Source organism: Lepus europaeus, chromosome 5 (genome assembly GCF_033115175.1).
Source record: "Lepus europaeus isolate LE1 chromosome 5, mLepTim1.pri, whole genome shotgun sequence".
Taxonomy (NCBI): domain Eukaryota; kingdom Metazoa; phylum Chordata; class Mammalia; order Lagomorpha; family Leporidae; genus Lepus; species Lepus europaeus.
In genome coordinates this window covers 156,153,825-156,174,585 of record NC_084831.1, presented here as the reverse complement: position 1 = coordinate 156,174,585, position 20,761 = coordinate 156,153,825, and the positions used below count along the sequence as shown (strand labels likewise).

General features: G+C 44.3%; 1 protein-coding gene across 1 annotated transcript in view; it reads right to left on the bottom strand.

Annotated features, from left to right (window-relative positions):
• TNR (tenascin R) overlaps positions 1 to 20,761 on the bottom strand; it is an 85,329-nt gene that overhangs the window by 11,002 nt on the left and 53,566 nt on the right. Inside the window, exon 17 of the mRNA XM_062193838.1 lies at positions 66 to 217. Within this exon, the coding sequence (XP_062049822.1) occupies positions 66 to 217 (152 nt within the window). The remainder of the gene's footprint in view (positions 1 to 65; positions 218 to 20,761) is intronic.

The following is a 20,761-nucleotide window of genomic DNA, read 5'->3' as shown; positions in this document are numbered from 1 at the left end:
TGACCGCTGCTGAGGGCGGTGGGCTAGAACACGCGGGATGCAGGAGAGGAGCTGCGTGTGCTTACGATCCAGCCGCCGCCGTCCGTGGTCATGTCGCAGAACACCTGCAGCTTCTGGCTCGGCTCCCCGTTGAGGAAGATGGCGTACACCCCACTCAGGGTGTCTCCATTCATCAGGTGCTGCGCACAGTCTTGGGGGTGAGGGAATATTCGGCCCCCTGCACGAGAAAAGAGGCCATTTCCAGAAAAGCAGCCTTCCCCCCACTCTGCGTCAGAGCCCCTTGGGTCAGTGGTGTTTTAGAGGCGCTTGTAGACCTCATCGAGCGCTGTCAGAAATCCTCACAGGGTCTCAACCCGTGTGGGCACAGGGACTCTGCATCACCCCTCCCCCCCGTGTGGGACCAACCACACACTATCTAGTTTAATGGGGGCGAGGACCAAAGGGCTGGGGTCATGGTCTGGCTCCTCCACTCACTCATTTGATCGACTTTGGGCAAACTGCCTGCCTTCCTTGGGCCTCGACTTTCTTACCAGTAAAATGGGGCTAATGAAACTCTCTTCCTCACGGGCCAAAGATGTAGGGATACAGTGAGTGGCTGGTTTACTAAGGCTGTGATTACAGATGCAAGGGCCCAAATAGAGCACAGAAGGAGGTGAACATCTATGCCAGTGTTCCATCACCCTCACTGTGGCCATTAAGAAATGCCCAAGCAAGCTCGGCGTGACCCAGGAGGCGGACATCCATTTCTTGTGCAAAATAATCTCCTGATTGCACCAAACAACCGAACGGCCGTGTTCTACAGTTCAGTTTAAGTTTAAGGAGAGGACAAGGGAAGTAAATTGCCAGCTCATCTTTCGGAAAGAACAGCCCAATTTGTAAAACAATATCTAATTAGCTGAAAGAGATGTTTAAATCCTGTGTCTTGAAGAGCTTAGCTTCAGGGCAAATTTTAAAGCTTAGCAGGCAAGCCAACAAACAGAGAGCCCGCCCGCAGTTCTCTGGATGCTGGAGCTGACGGGGCAAGTCAGAGGCAGAGCAGGTGGGTGAGGGATGGTGGTTTGGGAGCTCTGTGGGTCGATGAAGGGCTTGTGCAGTTGATAGGGTTCCCACTGGAGAGGGACTTCTCCTGCCGGTTGCTACAATGTCCCCTAGTGGCAGAACCCGTGCACTACAGGTGTGACGTTAGGTTACCTGGGTCTGGGGGAGTGAGGACGGCATGATGCCGCATCGGGAGGGAGCAACCCCACTAAAATCCCTGCTCCCTTAAGACCCCATCCCAGATCGTCAAGGAGCATCCTGTGTTAGGAAGAGGCTGTTGGGGTTGGGTAGACTTCAGGCAAGGCCCCTCTGGAGATGAGTTAACTCCTCCCAGCACAGAGACTGCCCTTCAGCACGCTGCCAGCACCAACAAGGGAGCTCCCAGTGGAGGTAGCTTAGCACCAGGCACTGCCTTCTTCAGGAGTGGTCACACCAGGGCATACAAAGTATTTCTAGAGAACAGTGCACTTGTAAAAACCTCATTTAATAAAGAAAGATGAAGAGAGACTTCTGTGTTTCTACCAGCTGGTTCACTCCCCAAATGCCCTCAGGGGAAGAGACTGGACCAGGCCAAAGCTCGGAGCTGGGGGCACAACCCAGATCTCCCACGTGGGTGGCAGAAGCTCAACGGCTTGAGCCATCGCTCCTGTCTTCCGGGGTGCACGTTAGCAGGAGCCAGAGCCCGGAGGCACACCCAGGCACTCCATTGTGGAGTGTGGGCATCCCAAACAGCACCTGAACTGCTAGGCTAAATGCCTGTCCCACAAAGTGTATTTTTATTTTCATTTAGTTCTTGCAAGAAGTTCGAGAGGGCGGTAGGTGAGTATAGATCGAAGACTTCATCCTGCAGAGAGGAAGCCGCACTCAGAGAGACCGTATGACCTACTCAAGTCCCTTTAGCTCAGACATTCAGACCTCGGCAGGGCTCTTTGCCCTGTCCTGAAACAGGCAATCCAGTGTGTGCCACAAACCAGAGTCCCACATCTGGGTGCAACAGAGGGTTAATTAACCTGGGCATTTTTCTTAGAAGAATACAAAAATCTGAAGGTGAAAGTTACCTCAAAATTCTTTGCTCAAATTACATGTGTTTACCCTGCCACCTTAATAGCTGCAGGAAATTTGTAAACTTTCACCTCCAGAATGTTCTGGAACACGTTGAAGTTCCAGATCCCACCTATTCCTAGTGTTATGGTTTTGATCCAGGTGACAGGTGCGCGTGGCCTCTGTGCCTGCTCCCCGTTGCTTGGGAAGCACTGCTCTTGTTTCCTGACACCCTGGCTACGCTTGACCTTGTGTCTGGAGCAGTCAGCCCGTCTGCCTTCCTGTCTCCCTTCTCACTGCTTGATTTCTCATTTTAGAAAATCGGCACAGAATGTTCTTGGACTTCAGCTCACTCTTACTTTATGCACTAATAGTCCTTTCTCCTGAAGAAAATGTTTTTATGAAATCAACTCCATTTCTTAAAGGAACCAGAGCTCCAAATTTCTAATACTCAGTGTGCCCTCCCCAAGGCATCTCCATCCAAACCTTAAAACAACAACCTTATACAAATAACCACATGAAGACAAAGCAATTCAGTATAAGTGTCTTACACATGTTATTCATGTTGATAATAGATCAGATATTATTTATGTTACAGGGGCTTTTAAAGGACTCGCATGCATCAGTTGGTTTAAAGTTAGACCTTCCACGAACATAGCCAACTGAGATGATTTTCCTGGAGAACGAGGGCTTTAAGTACCCAAATGACTATTGTATATTCATTTTTTTAAAGTCAGAAAGTGGAAATAAGAGCAACTTTAGAAAAGTGTTGTCTAAGGGGTGCCACAAGGTTGGAGGGGATGAAGATCCTAGACGGTGCTCTGGGCGAGGAGGCACCGTGCATTGTTCCTTCCAGGCCCCCAGCATTGGCGTTGGTGGAGACACTCATCAGAGGTGCGAGAGGCTGCTGCACACCTGCTGGGTGCACTTGTCTTGCCCAGGACAAATGGCAAGGCCATCTGGTTGTTGATAGACACTACTTACTACACCTTAGCCTCTGGCACGAATGGAAAGAGCAGCCCCAAGCATTTGTGCAGATTCTCAGGGGTAGCCACCTAGGATTTTTCCTTCCTCTGAATTTGAGGACAATGAATCATTGATCAGGAAACGATTCCTTTCCAACCCATGCTGGCTCCCAACACTGCCATGGTTTTGCCTTGGATCCAGTCTCAATCTGGAGGTTTTAATTAAAATTTAGATTCTTGGGTTCTGTGGCAGAGCTACTGACTCTGAATACCAGGGGTCCTGGGAATTGGTGTCTCATTAAAGCCCCTTGGATGAGTCTAAGACAGGCTGGATGTGACATCTACTGTTTGGTATACTTTCCTCTTCTTCTCAGAGGGGCCAAGAGGTAGGTGGAAATGAAAAACTGGGTGCTACCCTAAAGGGGTCCTATTGTCTTCTTTCTTGGGTTGATAGACTGAATGTCTGTCTCTGCCTACCCGTCTCCTTTCTCTCGCCATTCTCTTTTCCAGTAGGGACATCTAGAGTAGTGTAGTCCAAGTTTTAGGTTGATGGGAGGAGAAGGAGAGGGGATGGGAGACTATTTAACCTGAGCTTAAACTCTTTGTTCCAGTTTAGCATCTTGTTCAGTTTTGGAGGTTATTGGACTTTGCCTCAACTAATAAGTAAGAACTCATGGGTCCCTTTTCTTCTGTGCTCAGTGTAGGTACAGGGACTTCACACATTTTGGGGATTTGTTACAACAGATTACCAGGCACTCCTAGCTCTATGGATGGCACATTATTTAATATCATCAGAGACTTACCTTTAACTCTCACTTAGATCATCCCAGTAATTTTCCCCAGGACGGAAATTTTAGGACCAAAGGCAAAAGCAGAGGGTTTCCTTCCCTTTGGGGGAAGTCACTGAAGCCTGGCCTGAGAAACAGTGTTTGGTTTTCAGCTAACACAGGCTGGGGTGATCACCAAGATAAGAAGAAAGCGATGCCAGTGCTCGGCCTGCTGACGGGTCTCATGGTTAAGTGTTTACCCATGTAACTGGGAGATCAACAGCAGGAGCAGGGCTCTCACCAGAACTGCTCAGGAACTGGCTTGTGTTGAGCATCAGAGGATGCTCGCTGAGTGGAGTAGAATGAGCTACGTGAGCCACAGCTCGATCAGGCGGAGCAGAGGATGACGCTCTCCGGCCCTGCCTTCCACTTGTTCTGTGTCCTGGGATGCCGTCTGTAAAACGGTCAGACTTGGCCCAGCACTGTGGTGCAGTGGGCTACACGGCCTCCTGCAGTGCCAGCGTTCCTTAGGGGCCCCGGTTTCAGTCCCAGCTGCTTCACTTCTGCTCCGGCTCCTTTCTGGGAAAGCAATGAAAGATGGCCCAGGTACTTGGGCCCCTGCTACCCACATGGAAGACCTGGATAGACCTCCAGCCTCCGAGCTTCTGTCTGCACAGCCCTGGCTGTTGTGGCCATTTGGGGAGTGAACCACAAGATGGAAGATTTCTGTCTCTTCCCCCCTCTCTCTGTTGTGCTGCCTTTTAAATAAATAAATAAATAAATAAATAAATAAATAAATCTTTTGACAAAGAAAAAAAAAAGAGGTCAGATTTAATAGCCCTAGAGAGGGCCTGGCCACTGTCCGCTCTTAGGACCTAAGTATAGGCCTGTAGTCCTGGTGTCGGCGTTTCTCCCGGGAACAGCCTCCCAGGTCTGCAAAAGCAGAGCCAAGCGTGGTGCTCCGCACAGCTCCGGGCCCCTCTGCTTACCGGCACTGATTCCTGTCCGCTTGTCCTTGTCAGAAGTTATGGCCCACGTTTGCCAAGTAGCTGGCTAGACCGTATGTGTGCTGGGGGAGGCCATCTGAGTCCACTGGCAAAGTAAGATTGCCTGTCCAGCTGTTGTTGGTTTTCAGGTGTACCTACCGCCTTAGCCTCCTTCACAGCATCTCACGACTCATTTACCTGTTTATTCTCCTGTTTCTTCGTTCAACACACATACAGGGAATGCTTCGAGGATTCTAAATACTGGCCTAAGAGATGGGAACACAAGGAGGCCAGACACAGGCCCTTCTTTCAGGCTGTCCACACTTTAAGAGACACAGACAAAACTTACGTTCTACGTGCTCTGGAGAGAGACCACCGCGAGGTGGATGGGTAGCAAAGCAGGGATGTGCCCAGGGCTAGGATAGGTGGGGTGCAGAAGTTAGTTGCAAATCGGTGGAGAAGGGCATTCCAGGCCTGTGCAAAAGCAGTGGCCCATTTGCAAAACTGAGGGCTTAGCAGGAGCCGGAGCAAGAGCGTTGTATGGGAGAGGGAGAGTCCTGAGGGGCTAAGTGAGGGCTGCATCACGCCGTGGAAGAGCCAGGCCTCCTGATGAAGACAGGAGGTGAAGAGTCCACTGATGGATGTGAGCAAGAGCGTTGTATGGGGGAGGGAGTCCTGAGGAGCTAAGTGAGGGCTGCATCACGCTGTGGGAGAGCCAGGCCCCTGATGAAGACAGGAGGTGAAGAGTCCACTGATGGATGTGAGCAAGAGCGTTGTATGGGGGAGGGAGTCCTGAGGAGCTAAGTGAGGGCTGCATCACGCGTGGAAGAGCCAGGCCTCCTGATGAAGACAGTGGGTGAAGAGTCCACTGATGGATGTGAGCAAGAGCGTTGTATGGGGGAGGGAGAGTCCTGAGGGGCTGCATCACGCCGTGGGAGAGCCAGGCCTCCTGATGAAGACAGGAGGTGAAAAGTCCACTGATGGATGTGAGGCTCACTGGGTGTGAAGAATTGATTAGCTGGGGGTGAAACTAGAGATGGGACCCCGTTCTGGAGGTAGCAGTGGAAACCCAGGAGACTTTAAGGAGGTCCTGGGAGCAAAGAATCAACTGATCCCCAGTCCACTGAAACGGGCTCATCTATTCTGCCAACCCCTGGCTTCTACCCAAGGGCAAGTGCAGTGGCCTACTGAGCCTTCCCTTCCACGATCAGCTACTGGCATCCCGTGGTAGACCAGTGTCTTGACTATTTGCCTTTTAGTCCTGGGATTCTGCTCTGTCGAAGACCCAGCTTCACAGCAGGTTAAGTTGATCAGCTGGCTGCTCCTGGTCTCCTGTGTGGCTCTTGATTCAGTATGGCAAAAGAGGGCTGGGTCACGGTGAAGTCCCCACTCATCGCCCTGCCGCCATGCTGGCCTCACCTGCTTCATTCTCCGCACTTGAACCAGAGTAATCTTTCCAAAATGCTGTTGCGATTTTACACGCAATCCCTCATTTGCCAGAAAACATCCATGGCTCCTTCATTGCCTTCAGGATGAAGCTCCGAATCCCGGCCAGGGCTCACCACACCACACACCTGACCCTGCCTTGCACTCCTTCCCTTCTCTCAGACAAAACAAGTGAATTCCTGCAGAACTACAATGGCCGAAACTGGTGCAGGCACAAACCAAGAACTTTGACAAATAATTTGAACAAAGAAAAAAATAAAACAGCAACATTAAATTTGCCAAGGTGGGTTTAGTGATGGTATCTCTCCTAAATAAATCACTCCAAGAAGAAAAAAGGAAATAAATAAAAGCCACCTGCAGTTCGGCTTTTTCTTTAAATGAACTTAGAAAAATATGGATTTCAAAACACAAGAAAAAATGCATAGGTCAATTTGATTTGTAGAAGTGAAAAGTCTAGACAGATAGTAGCTAACCACTGTAGGAGAGCATTAAAAAACATATTAAGTGAGGTTCCTCCAAGAATTATAAATGAATGTATCCAAAAAATCTATTAACATAATTCACCTCGTTAGTAAGCCAAAGTATAAAAATAACATAATCATCAATCTAAACCATAGAGCTGTTATAGTAAAACGATTTTGTCAAGTTCCATAATAAAGTTTGTCTCAAAAACTTCAAAGAAAATTCCATAACTTGATAAATATTTTAGACTTCAGATCTGAGCAGATGATCTTCTTGTTTATTCAAGGTTAGCCAATTATATATTTATTTTGGTAAAAATAGCTTTTTTTCCCTCTAAAAGAGACTTAAAAATGAAGATTTTGCACATATTATGCAACATGAGGCTTTGGTTGTATTCCCCCCTTGACAACAGGAATAACTCAGTGTTGCCCAATGTCAATGTCACTGTCAAACAGTTCTGGAGGTCCTTGCTAATGTAGTAAGGAGAGAAAAACGAGAGAGGTAAGTATTGGAAGTATAGAAATAAAACTCATTACTTGTAGCTAATAGGAAACATGTACCTCAAATTAATAAAAGAAATAATTAGAATTAGAGTTCATCAGAATTTCTAGATAGTGGATTAATATGCAAAATTTTTTCTACATCAGCAGTAACCAATTGGCAAGTATTTTTTTAAAAACTAGATAAAAGTCACAAAGCAATACAAAATTATAAAATGCTCAGGAATGAGCCAAGAACAAAAAGAATGTCATAGGAAATTTTTTTTTGACAGGCAGAGTTAGACAGTGAGAGAGATAGAGACAGAGAGAAAGGTCTTCCTTCCCTTGGTTCACCCCTCAAATGGCCGCTGCGGCCGACGCACTGCGGCCGGTGCACAGCGCCGATCCGAAGCCAGCAGCCAGGTGCTTCCTCCTGGTCTCCCATCGGGTGCAGGGCCCAAGCACTTGGGCCATCCTCCACTGCACTCCTGGGCCGCAGCAGAGAGCTGGACTGCAAGAGGGGCAACCAGGACAGAATCTGGCGCCCCGACCGGGACTAGAACCCAGGGTGCTGGCGCCGGTAGGTGGAGGATTAGCCTGTTGAGCCACGGCGCCAGCCAACATTAGGCTATAGACATAAAAATATAAGGTAATGGGGCAGGCACCACGGCTCAACAGGCTAATCCTCCGCCTGTGGCGCCGGCATACCGGGTTCTAGTCCCAGTCGGGGTGCTGGTTCTGTCCCGGTTGCCCCTCTTCCAGTCCAGCTCTCTGCTTTGGCCCAGGAGTGCAGTGGAGGATGGCCCAAGTCCTTGGGCCCTGCACCCGCATGGGAGACCAGGAGAAGCACCTGGCTCCTGCCTTCGGATCAGCACGGTGTGCTGGCCGCAGCTGCCCAGTGGAAGGTGGGCCCCTGCACCCACATGGGAGACCCAGAAGAAACTCTTGGCTCCTGGTTTCAGATGGATCCAGCTCCCGCCCTGTGGACATTTGGGGAGTGAACCAGCATATGGAAAACCTTTCTCTCTGTCTCTCCCTCTCTGTATCTCTACCTCTCAAATAAGTAAATCTTAAAATATATATATATATACACACATATATATATATATATATATATATATATATATATATGTAGGAGTTGCAAAAAAAAAATCCAATGAATAAACTATGGAGTAGAATTGGGAGTTAAGAGACAGAGCCAAGTTCATATAGGAACTTAACATACAGTAAAGCACCACAAACTGATGGTAAACAGAAGAATTATTCAGTCCATGATTTTGGACAAACTGGGTCACTATAGAAAGAAAAACTAAGCTGTAACCCTATGCAATGCCATGTATCAAATGGACCAGCTATGTAAGACAAATCTAGAGAGTTAATAGAAGAGCATATAATAGACTTGGTATACAATAATGAAAAGACTGCTTTAAAAAGTCTGGAGAGCTGAGATGGCTGAATAGTGAGGGACCACATGACCTCAGCCACAGAAAGACAAAAGAAAATCAAGGAAGGACCACATTCCCAGAGGACTGACTGAGAGAGATTTGCAGTGGAGAATGGACAGAACAGAGATTCCGTGGGGCAGGGAGGAGAGGCCGGACATGCAGGTGCCAGCTGCACGCTGCCAGTGACTGCTACATTTCAGAGCTGGCTCCGCGCTGGGAAGCACCGTTATCCCGGGGCAAGGGGAGAGGAGACCGCGCGGCCCTGGTCACCGGTGGCTTTGAGAGAGAGAATTCCGTGGTCCTCGCTGGCTTTGAGTGTGGCCTGAGAACTGGCCGAGGGCTGAGCGTTTGCTCTGTGAAGGGAGTCCACTTTGCTTCCCTCCACGCCCTCCACCAACGCACCGAATTCAGTCTGCTGAAGGGGAGCTGCACCTGATCTCTGTGCTGACTCAGGGAATGGTGATTAGCTTGCAGGACACAGAGCAGACCCTCTGTACCCCGTGAATGTGAGAGTGGTAGGCATGGGCCATGTAGCTGAGAGGGGAGTTAGATGTGGCTGGGTCACCCATGTGGTCTCTCTGTGGAAACTCAGAGATGGGGACAGATCTCACAGAGGGCTCAGGGGACATTCTCGAGAGTGGGTTTGTGCTTTAAATGTGCATACCTGGGTGAGGGGGGTGCTCAGGCACCATGAGCTCACGTTGGGCTGTGAACAAGCTGGTTCACCTTGGCACGGAGAAGGGCTGGGACTGTGAACCAGCCAGCTCCAGCTTTCCATCCTCCTCCTGACTGTAACTACAATACACCCCACCTGGGCATCACTTTCGACTCTTGAAACAACCACAGATGGTGGCCAGATTTCCTGGCCCCAGAAAGCACACACACACCTCTGGAACTGCAGTGCCAGTTTCTTTCCACCAAGGCACAGAGCACATTTCCAAGAACAAAGCCTGCAATCAGAAAAAACACCTATGCCCCCAAGAGGAGATGAAAATCAGTGGTCCCCCAGATATGTAAAAATTAACAACAACAACAAAAAACATAAGAGACATGAACAAGGAAGGCAATAGGACTTCCCAAAAAGGACACAAAATATATTAATGTTGGATTGTGAAGAAGGAGAGACCGACAATGTGCCTGAAAGGAATTCAAAAGAGTGCTTGTAAGGTTACTCAAGAACACAGAGAAAGAGTTTACTGAAATAAGGAAATCTGCACATGACATGCAAAGATAAAGATATTGAAGAAAAATCAAATATTAGAAATGAAGTATTCAAAAAATCAAAAATACAGTTAAAAGCTTTAATAAGAGACTTGGTGAAGCAGAAGAAAGAATACTGTAGAAAACATGTCTTTTGACATGTCTCAGCTAGACTAATAAAAAAAGAAAAATTAGATGAAAAACAGTGTTCCGGATCTATGGGATGCCATCAAATGACCAAGCATATGAGTCTTTGGAGCTCCTGAAGGTCTAGAAAAAATGAATGGCTTAGAAAAATTATTTAGCAAACTAATGGCAGAAAATTCTCCCAATTTGGAGAAAGATACAGACATCCAAACATAGGAAGCACATAGAGCCCCAAAAGGCATGCTTAGAAAAGATGCTCACCACAACACATTGTAGTCAAACCTTCAAAAGTAAAACATAAAGAAAATACTTTAAAATATGCAAAAAAGAAATCCCAAGTACCTAAAAAGGATCTTCTGTAAGATTAACAGCAGGCCAGGAGACAATGAAGGCCAGGAGACAATGAAGAGATATAGTCCAAGTCCTAAAAGAAAAAAACTTGCTAACCCAGAATACTTTACCAGGTGAAGCTCTCATTCATGAATGAAAGTAAAATAAAGCTCTTCTAAGACAAGCAAAAATTGAAAGAACTTGTCACTACCCGACCAGCCTTACAAATGATACTTAAGGATATACTACACACAGAAGCAGAGAAACACATTCAGCATCATGAAACAATGTGAAGGCAGAAAACCTTCTTAAAAAAAGAGAGAGAGAGAGATTCAAAACAAATAAAGGAATATTCATGGAAAAATGGCAGAAGCAAGTCATTACACACAAAAAATAACCTTGAATGTAAATGGACTAAATTCTCCAATTAAAAGGTACAGACTGGATGAATGGATAAAAAAAAAAATCTATATACTGCCTACAAGAAACATACTTCACCAATAAGGATATGCACAGATTGAAAGTCAAAGTATGTAAAAAATTGTATGCAAATGGAAATAAAAAGTGAACAGGAATAATTATTCTCATGTCAATAAAAATCGATCTTAAGACAAAAACTGTTAAAAGAGACAAAGAAGGTCATTAGGTAATGTTCAACAGATCAATTCAATAAAAAGATATGACTACAGTAAATGTGTATGTACCCAATGCCAAGGCATCCAGTTTTATAAACCAATTGTTAATGGATCTAAAGGGAGACATAAACTCCAGTACAATAACAATGGGGAATTTTAACACCCCACTTTCATCAATGGACAGATTAAACAGACAAAAAATGTAGAAACAATGGAACTAATCTCTACTATAGACCAAACGGACCTAAATATATATCTTCAGAACATTTCATCCAAGAGCTGCAGAATACATGTTCTTTTCGCCAGGGCATGGAATAGTCTCTAGGATAGACCATACACCAGACCATAAAACAAGTCTCGGGGCCGGCGCTGTAGCGCAGCAAGTTGAAGCCCTGGCTTGAAGTGCCAGCATCTCATATAGGCACCGGTTCTAGTCCAAGCTTCTCCTCTTCCAATCCAGCTCTCTGCTGTGGCCTGGGAAATAGAAGATGGCCCAAGTCCTTGGGACCCTGCACCCATGTGGGAGACCTGGAAGAAGCTCCTGGCTTCAGATCGGTACAGCTCTGACTGTTGCGACCATCTGAGGAGTGAACCAGTGGATGAAAGACCTCTCTCTCTGTCTCTGCCTCTCTCTGTAACTCTGTCTTTCAAATAAATAAAATAAATCTTTTTTAAAAAAGTCTCAATAAGTTCAAAAAAACAGAAATCATATGTATCTTTTGTGACCTCAATGGAATGAAGGTGGAAATTAACAACAAAAAATTATAGAAAATACAAAAACATGTGGAGACTAAACAACACACTCCTAAGTGAACATTGGACCATAGAAGAAATCAAAAAGGAAATAAAAACATCCTTAAACTGAGTGAAAAGGAAAACACAACATATCAAAACTTATCGAGGTAGTCTTAAGAGGAAAGTTTACAGAAACAAGTGCCTATTTCAAAAAATTGGAAAGATTTTAAATAAATGATCTAAGAATGCATTATCAAGAACCTATAAAAACAAGAACAAACTGAACATAAAATTAGTTGGAGGAAACAAATCATAAAAATTCAGGAAGAAATAAACAAAATGGAAGTTTAAAAAACTATATAAGACTGGCGCCGCGGCTCACTAGGCTAATCCTCTACCTGTGGCACCGGCACCCTGGGTTCTAGTGCTGGTTGGGGCACTGGATTCTTTCCCGGTTGCTCCTCTTCTAGTCAAGCTCTCTGCTGTGGCCTGGGAGTGCAGTGGAGGATGGCCCAAGTGCTTGGGCCCTGCACCCACATGGGAGACCAGGAAGAGGCACCTGGCTGCTGGCTTCAGATTGGCGCTGCGCGCCAGCTGTAAAGACCATTTTGGGGGTGAACCAACAGAGGGAAGACCTTTCTCTCTGTCTGTCTGTCTGTCTGTCTCTCTCTCTCTCTAACTCTGCCTGTCAAAAAAAATTTAAAAACTATATAAAAGATCAGTGAAATGAAGTGCTTTTTTTTAAAGAAACAAACAAACAAAAATATTGATAAATCATTGGCCCAAGTAACCAAAAAACAAAAGGAAGAAGACCCAAATTTATAAAATCAGAAATGGAAAAGGAGATGTTACAAACAATACTACAGAAATGCAACGAATAATTAGCAGTTATTACAAAAAGGCTATGCCAGCAAATTGGAGTAGATAGGTTGTGGACACATAATTTACCAAAACTGAGCCATGAAGACACAGAAACCCTGAATAGACCCAAATCCAAGACTGGCATCAAATCAGTAACAAAGACCCTCTGAACAAAGAGAAGCTCAGTCCTAGTTGGCTTCATTGCTGAATTCTTTTTTTTTTTTTCTTGACAGGCAGAGTGGATAGTGAGAAAGAGAGAGACAGAGAGAAAGGTCTTCCTTTTCCGTTGGTTCACCCTCCAATGGCCGCTGAGGCCGGCGCACCGCACTGATACAAAGCCAGGAGCCAGGTGCTTCTCCTGGTCTCCCATGGGGTGCAGGGCCCAAGCACTTGGGCCATCCTCCACTGCCTTCCCAGGCCAGAGCAGAGAGCTGGCCTGGAAGAGGGGCAACCGGGACAGAATCTGGCGCCCCAACCGGGACTAGAACCCAGTGTGCTGGCGCCGCAGGCGAAGGATTAGCCTATTGAGCCACAGCACTGGCCATTGCTGAATTCTATCAAACTTTTAATGACAAACCATTCCTAATGCTTAAATTACTCAAAACAATTAAAAGGGACAGAACCCTTCCTAACTCATTCCATGAGGCCAGAACAGAAGAGAAAGCCCAGGAATTTCTCCATGCATTCACAACCACGAATCTTTAACAAATAAATTAAAATCACTTCCTGGAGAACAGACAGTCTCTACCTTAATTGCAAAATCAAAGAAAGAAACAACAATAAAAAAGGTAACTATAGACCAATATCCCTGAAGGACATAGATGCAAAAATCCTCAACAAAATACTAGGAAAGAAAACACAGCACTTCTAAATGATCATCCACCCAGATCAAGTGGGATTTTTCCCAGGGATGCAGAGATGGTTCAACAAACCCAAATCAATAAATGTGATATATCGCATCAACAAAAGGAAGGATAAAACCACATGATTATCTTAGTACAGGCAGACAAAGAATTGATAAAATACAACGTCCTTTCATGATAAAAACCTTAATATTGGGTTCAGAAGGAACATACCTCACCACCATCAAGACAATACATGACAAATCAACACCCAGCGTCACATTGAATTGAATAGGGAAAAGCTGCAAGCCATTCCACTAAGATCTGGAACCAGACAAAGGTGCTTATTCTCACCATTAGTATTCAATATAGTTCTGTAAATTTTAGCCAGAGCCATTAGATAAGATAAAGAGATCAAAGCGATACAAATTGGAAAGGAAGAAGTCAAATTATCCCTGTTTGCGGACGACACAATCATTTATAAAGGGCAACAAAAGGAATCCACTAACACACTTGGAACTCATAAGAGAATTTGGCAAATTTGTGACATATAAAATCAACACACACACAAAATAGCCTTTGTAAACACAAACGGTGCCATGGCTGAGAAAGAACTTGGAAGAGCAGTCCCATTCACAATAGCTACAAAAGGTAAATATCTTGAAATAAATTTAACCAAGGATGTGAAAGATCTCTACAGTGAAAATTGCTGAACATTAATGAATGCAATAGAAATGCATGCACACACACACACACAAGATCCAAGGAATTTACAGATTCAACGTGACCCCAATCAAAATACCAAGGACATTCTTCCCAGATCTGGAGAAAACAATCCTGAAATCCACATGGAAACATGAAAGACCATGGATAGCCAAACAATCTTAAGCAATACAATCAGAGCTGGAGGCATCACAATACCAGGTTTCAAGACGCACTATAGGGCTGTTATAATCAAAACAGCCTGGCACTGGTCAAATATAGACATGTGAACCAATCGAACAGAAGAGAAAGCCCAGAAATTTCTCCATGCATTCACAACCACTAATCTTTAACAAATAAATTAAAATCACTTCCTGGAGAATAGACAGTCTCTTCAACAGTATTGGAAAAATTGAATTTCCACATGCAAAAGTTTGAAACTAGAACCCTACCTTATACCCTATACAAAAATCAACTCAAAATGGATCAAGGATCTAAATCTAAGACCTGAAGTGATCAAATTACCAGAGGAAAACAGGGGAAATGCTACAAGACAGTGGCCTAGGAAAAGACTTCTTGGATAATATCCCAGAAGCCACAATAAACACAAACATAGATGAATGGGATTACATCAAACTAAGACTTTTCTGCACAGCAAAGGAAACAGTGAACAAAGTGAAGAGGTAACTAGCAGAATGGGAGAAAATATTTGCAAACTATGCATCCAATAACAGATTGATATCCAGAATATATAAGGAGCTCAAGAAACTCAACAACAATAAAACAAATAATTCAATTAAGAAATGGGCAAAGGTTATACACAGCCATTTTTTCAAGTGTTGAAATACAAATGGTATACAGACACATCAAAAAATTCTCAGGAACACTAGCCATCAGGGAAATGCAAATAAAAATCACAATGATGTATCACCTTTCCCCAGTTAGAATGGCTATTATCAAAAAATCAAAACATAACAAATGCTAATGAAGTTGTGGAGAAAAAATGTACCCTAAAGACTGTTAGTGGGAGTGTAAGCTGGTACAGTCATTATTAAAGATAGTATAGAGATTCCTCAGAAAACTAAAACTAGATCTACCATATGGCCCAACTAATCCACTACTGGGAATATATCCAAAGGAAATGAAATCAGCATATGAAAGAGGTACCTGGACTCCCATGTTTATATCAGTTCAATTCCAACAGCTAAGATAATGGAATCAACTTCACGTCTATCAAATGAGAGTGGATACAGAAAACGTGGTATGGATACATGATGTAATATTAATCAGCCATAATAAAAAATAAAATCTTGACATTTAAAACAAAGTGGATGCAACTGGAGATCATAATTAAGTGAAGTAGGCCAGGCCCAAAAAGAAAAATATCACATTTCCTCTTATTTGTGTAATTAATACATATACAGAGAATAAAAATTATGCAGATGTCAAATCATTTGGTTTATAGTTATAAATATTGCTTCCCTGAGTCATACCATGTAAATGACAATATATTCTTATTTCATGTGTTAAAAGAAGAACCAAAGAGGGGGCTAATGGTGAGGACTCTTAGGGTACTAGTAATGCTTTGTTTTGAATTTGGGTGTTGGTTATGATCAATGTGATCAGATAAAAAGGTCACTGATCTGTAGGCTTATGTACATTCTTGGTAGGTATATTGTATTTTAACTAGATGGCTTTTTCTTAAAAAAAAAAAGACTGGAAAATCTCAAATTTAATTGAGGATCTCTGCCTAATAGAACAGGCAATTTTCAAAAAAAGGAAACTCTGAAGGTTAACAAACATATGAAAAAATGCTTGACTCAAGTTTATTGCTATTTAGAGACATTTAGCTAGAGCAATCATACTTAAGATATTGTCAGATATTACCAAGTTAAGATGTGAAGTCTTCGGGAATGATACATGTCATTAAGGAACTGGATCCTTCATGCACTGTGGGCATGAGTGTAGACAAGTACAGCCAATGAGGGAGCAGTACTTAGTTAAGTTATATAAGCACATACCCTACGACCCAGCAATTCCTCCTCTTCATATCCCCATGGCATTGGCTCACTGATCCATAAGCAGGCAGGTACAAGGGATAAGCTACAAGCAACAAGTTACTCTAGCACTTGTGTGGTGGTGGGAGGCTGGAGACAGTTGGATGTCCTCTGGGAGTATGGAGAGGTCAAATGTGATAAGGCACATCGTGTAGTATTTGTAAAATTCAAATCAAAAGGTATGTACACGTATAACAATATGGGTGGGTCTAAAAAGGGTGCTGGGGCAGGGTTTAGCCCAGAAGACACTACTTGGGAAGCCCACATTACATATCAGAGTGCCTGGGTTCAAGTTCCAGGTTTTCTCTGGATTCTAGCTTCCTGCCTCCTTAGGAGCAGCAGGTGATGGCTTACGTAGCTGAGTCTCTGCCACCTATGTGGGAGACCTGGAGAGAACTGGCCCCATCCTGACTCTTACAGGCATTGGAAGAGTGAATCATGGATGGGTGACACACTCTGTGTGTGTGCGTGTGTGTGTGTGTTGCTGCATTTCAAATAAAATAAATAAAAGATTTAAAATTGTTGATGAAAAAAATCTGGGAATAGGGAATGAATTATGGAATCCAATCATATACATACATTTAAAAAGCTTATGCTGAAAAACGTTTTATAAGAACATATTTTTCAAAAACACAAACAGAAGGATAGCAACTCAACGCATGGGAGTGGTTACAAGAGTGGAAGAAGAGATGGGAGGAAAAGGAAGAAAGTAAGAGGATACAGAGAAAGACCCTTGCTGGAGATGGACATTGATGCAGTAAGGTGGGCAGGGTGTTGAATTCAGACCTCTGATCTGACTGGCACCTACGTAGTGCTTGGCAGTAGTTTGCTCAAATGATGTTAGTGCTCCATTTCCCTCTCCACAGCCAGGTGCCACAGGAAGAACAAGGTGGACCTCTCTGTGTTAGGGTTTGCTTGTCTCAATGAGAAAAGAATTCAAACTATCCCAAGTAGTGGAGCAGAGAGAATCCCTGACAACCGCCCACTTTGGTGAGGGGCATGTGTGGTATATATGTGGGTCCTTCAAAAGGTTCATTCTGGGGTGGGCATTTGGCACAGTGGATAAGTTGCCCTCATCCCATATTGGAGTGCCCAGGTTTGATTCCAGCTTCTCACTGATGCAGACCATGGGAGGCAGCAGGTGATGGCTCAAGAACTTGGGTCTCTGCTACCCATGTGGGAGACCCAGATTGAGTTCTGAGCTCCTGGCTTTGGCCTCACCCAGCTCTGGATGTTGAGGGCATTTGGGGAATCAACCAATGAATGGAAAAATCTCTAAATTGGTATGTGTATGTCTGTCTCTGTCTCTGTTGGTCTCTTCACCTTTCAACTAAAATAAAATAAAAATGAGCAAATAAAAATTTTGAGAGAAAAAAGGGGAAAATGTCCATGAAAATGGAAGAAAATGTAAGCTTATTTTGGTGCAAATTTTTTAAAAATCAATGTCTTCAAAAAAGTCCATGAAAAAATGTATAGCATGAAAAAATTATGCATGGGTTTCAAAATTTTTTGCAGCAAACTAGGCAGCATTTGCTTTCATCTTTCTGTGGAACGACATATAAGGGCAGATAGCAGTGGGTAGACCATTTTTCTTTCCAACAGAAATCTCTAACAACTGCGTGATTTCCATTATCTGCTATCCGTTGTCTCTCTGTGTAGGGTTTTCCAGTCTTCGTTAAAGTTCATAACCTCAAAAACTGAAGCTTGTGTTAGAGTAGACTCCAGAGTTTTCCAGGAAAACCCCACAGAGCAGCTCAGCCTAGATGAGGGACTGCAGGGAGTGAAGCAAAGACAATGAAAGAAAACTTCTCATTACCCCTCTCTAGGTACCTCTACAAATGCTTGCCTCCGCTTAACCTCAAGGTCAAGACAGCCTATCGTATCGTGTTCACTGTCTCTAAGGATGAGCTCTAAAGCAAGAGCCTTGTTTGCTTTTTATAGGATTAAAAAAGACAATGAAACCTGCCTCTCCGAAGATCATTTCACCAAGTCCCTGTCGCTCTGCGGGGAGATGTGTTTCCTCATTTATATTCATGTCTCTAAAAGACAAGTAGACCTTGGATGAAATTTCAGGAGACAGTACATTATAAATAATGTATCCATATTTTTCTCTTCCATACTACTTGTATTTAATTCCCCCCAGAGCTTTGTGCAAACACCAGAGACAAGAGGATAGGAAGCTATTAACATGATGGAAAGAAAGAAATGGGTTTATGTTGTGTGGCGGGAACACAACAAGGAAGACATCTTGATCGAAAGAGGCTTCTTTTCTTTTCTCTCCTCTGTCTCTGTCTCTGTCTCTCTGTCTCTATTTCTCTCCTCTGTCTCTGTCTCTCTGTCTCTCTCTCCCCCTCTGTTTCTCTGTCTCTGTCTCTCTGTCTCTCTCTCCCCCTCTGTCTCTCTCTCTGTCTCTGTCTCTCTCTGTCTCTGTCTCTCTGTCTCTCTCTCCCCCTCTGTCTCTCTCTGTCTCTGTCTCTCTGTCTCTATTTCTTTGTCTCTCTCTCCCCCTCTGTCTCTCTGTTCTTCTCCTGACTTTTTTGTCATCTCAACTCTTTTACAGACCATTAGGTAGGCATCTGTTTGAAAAGAATCATTTATCTTGGTCCACTCAGGACAAGGTGGAGATTCGGCACTGGATGGAGGCCTCTTTGGGCCAGATTTTAAGCTCTGTTGTTCCAGCAGAGCAGGCATAGAAAGCAGAATCGTCAGCTGATAGCTGTCTGTCTGAAGAAGATAAACAGGTTGCTGCTAAGTTGAAAACTCCAGTACAGTCAATGAAGTCAGAAAGACTTCATTAAAATTACCTTCCAATTCCATCAGCCCTGGTTTGCCATCAGTTAGGGGGCTTCCAGAGTGTCCCTCAGGTGTCTTGCATGGCAGGAGCCAAGTCAAGCCTGGGAGTCCAACCTGGCAGCCTCCGTTCTTCTGATTCCAACTTCCTACCAATGCAGACCCTAGGAGACAGTGGCGATGGCTGCCTGCCACCTATGCGGGAGGTCTGGGTTGAGTTTCCAGTCCTTGGCTTTGGCCAAGCCCAGCTTTGGCTGTTGTGGGCATTTGGGGAGTGAACCAGAGGATGGAAGATTACCCATAGTCTACTTTTCAAATTAAATGAAAATAAATACAATTTTTAAAAATTTTGTACTTGACTAGGCTAAGACTAGGCTAAGAAAGGGGAGGAAGGAGTGAAGAATAGGCAGTGAGGACTCAACAATATGTGAATGATAATATGCCTTAGTGCAATTTATTCAGGGAAATTTGCATCTGTGTGGCAGTCTGAAATTAGAAGGACTTTGAGCATCATACTCTGAGGGTAGGAAGATACTTCCAAAAATTCACAGAAAACTGAAAAGATGCTTATCTTGGTGCAAAGAACTCTTGAAATCTTTCATTTTCATGATACACAATCTACAAGGTATTTTTTACAAATCTTTATTCATTTTTGTTTACTTGAAACCCAGGAGGAAGGAGAGAGAGAAAGAGAGAGAGACAGAGAAATCTTTGATCACTAGGTAACTCCTCAAATGCCCACAACAGCCAGGAACCAGGAACTATATCCAGGTCTCCCACTTTGGGTAACAGGGACCCAAATACTTAGTCATCAACTCCTGCCTTTTGCATATGCATCAGCAGGGAGCTGTAGTGGAAGCAGAGGCCACCTTGATCCTTGGCACTCCAGTATGGGATGTGGGTGTCCCAAACAGCTGCTTTATCTGCTGTACCACGATGCCCATCCCAAAGAACCCTTGAAGATGCCTTGTGTGTACCTCTTTGCCTCTGCCACCCTTCCATGGGTATTATGAATCTTTTCCTCTTTCAGCTTTGTTTCATCAGAGCCCACTCTACCAAGCTCTGCAGTTGATATTTAATTATTCAACTCAACCAGTATCTATTATCTCTCTATGTGCCTGGCTTTACACAAGGCACTTTCGCATGCATTACTTCTGTCCACAGATGTTTCATTCACAAGCAGTCATTTCAGGGGTTCTTCTACGTCTCCAAGACAGGGCCAGTGAGATTGGGTATGCATCAGTGACTTGGGTTTAAATTGGATCTTCCCAGTAAAATATTGAAAAGGGTAGAGAAGCAGAGAAAAGAAAATTCATTCATTATCTCACTACCTCATAGAACCATGGGAGACATCTGGTGTGTCTGGCTGGTGGTCTGCACTGTCATTTACAACTTCCCGTCACCTGTCGGGGAATGGAAGGATGGGCTTGGGAGCATGGACAGGAATCCCACCTTCCTGCTTATCTGAGATGACAGACAGGGACAAGGGGCAGGCTCACAACTGTCTCATTCGTATGCCCACTCCCAGAGTGTAGGGCAGGGGAAGAATTCAAAGCCTGAGCTGGGAATTTGTGTATTACAAACTATAAAGGGCATTGTGGGAGATAGCAAAAAATGGTTGCACCGACTCCAGGGCTAGGACATGTCCCACTCTAGAGTTGCAGGACCTTGGTGAGTTCCTCACCAGTCTATGGCCAAATTACCTCATTTGTGAGAATTCAATTAGATAATGTACGCAATGCGGTTAAGACAGAGTATGGGAAATCATGTGCAAAGGCTGGGTGTAGGTTATTTCTCGTTAGGGCTAGTTGGACACTTTTATCCCTTGTGAGC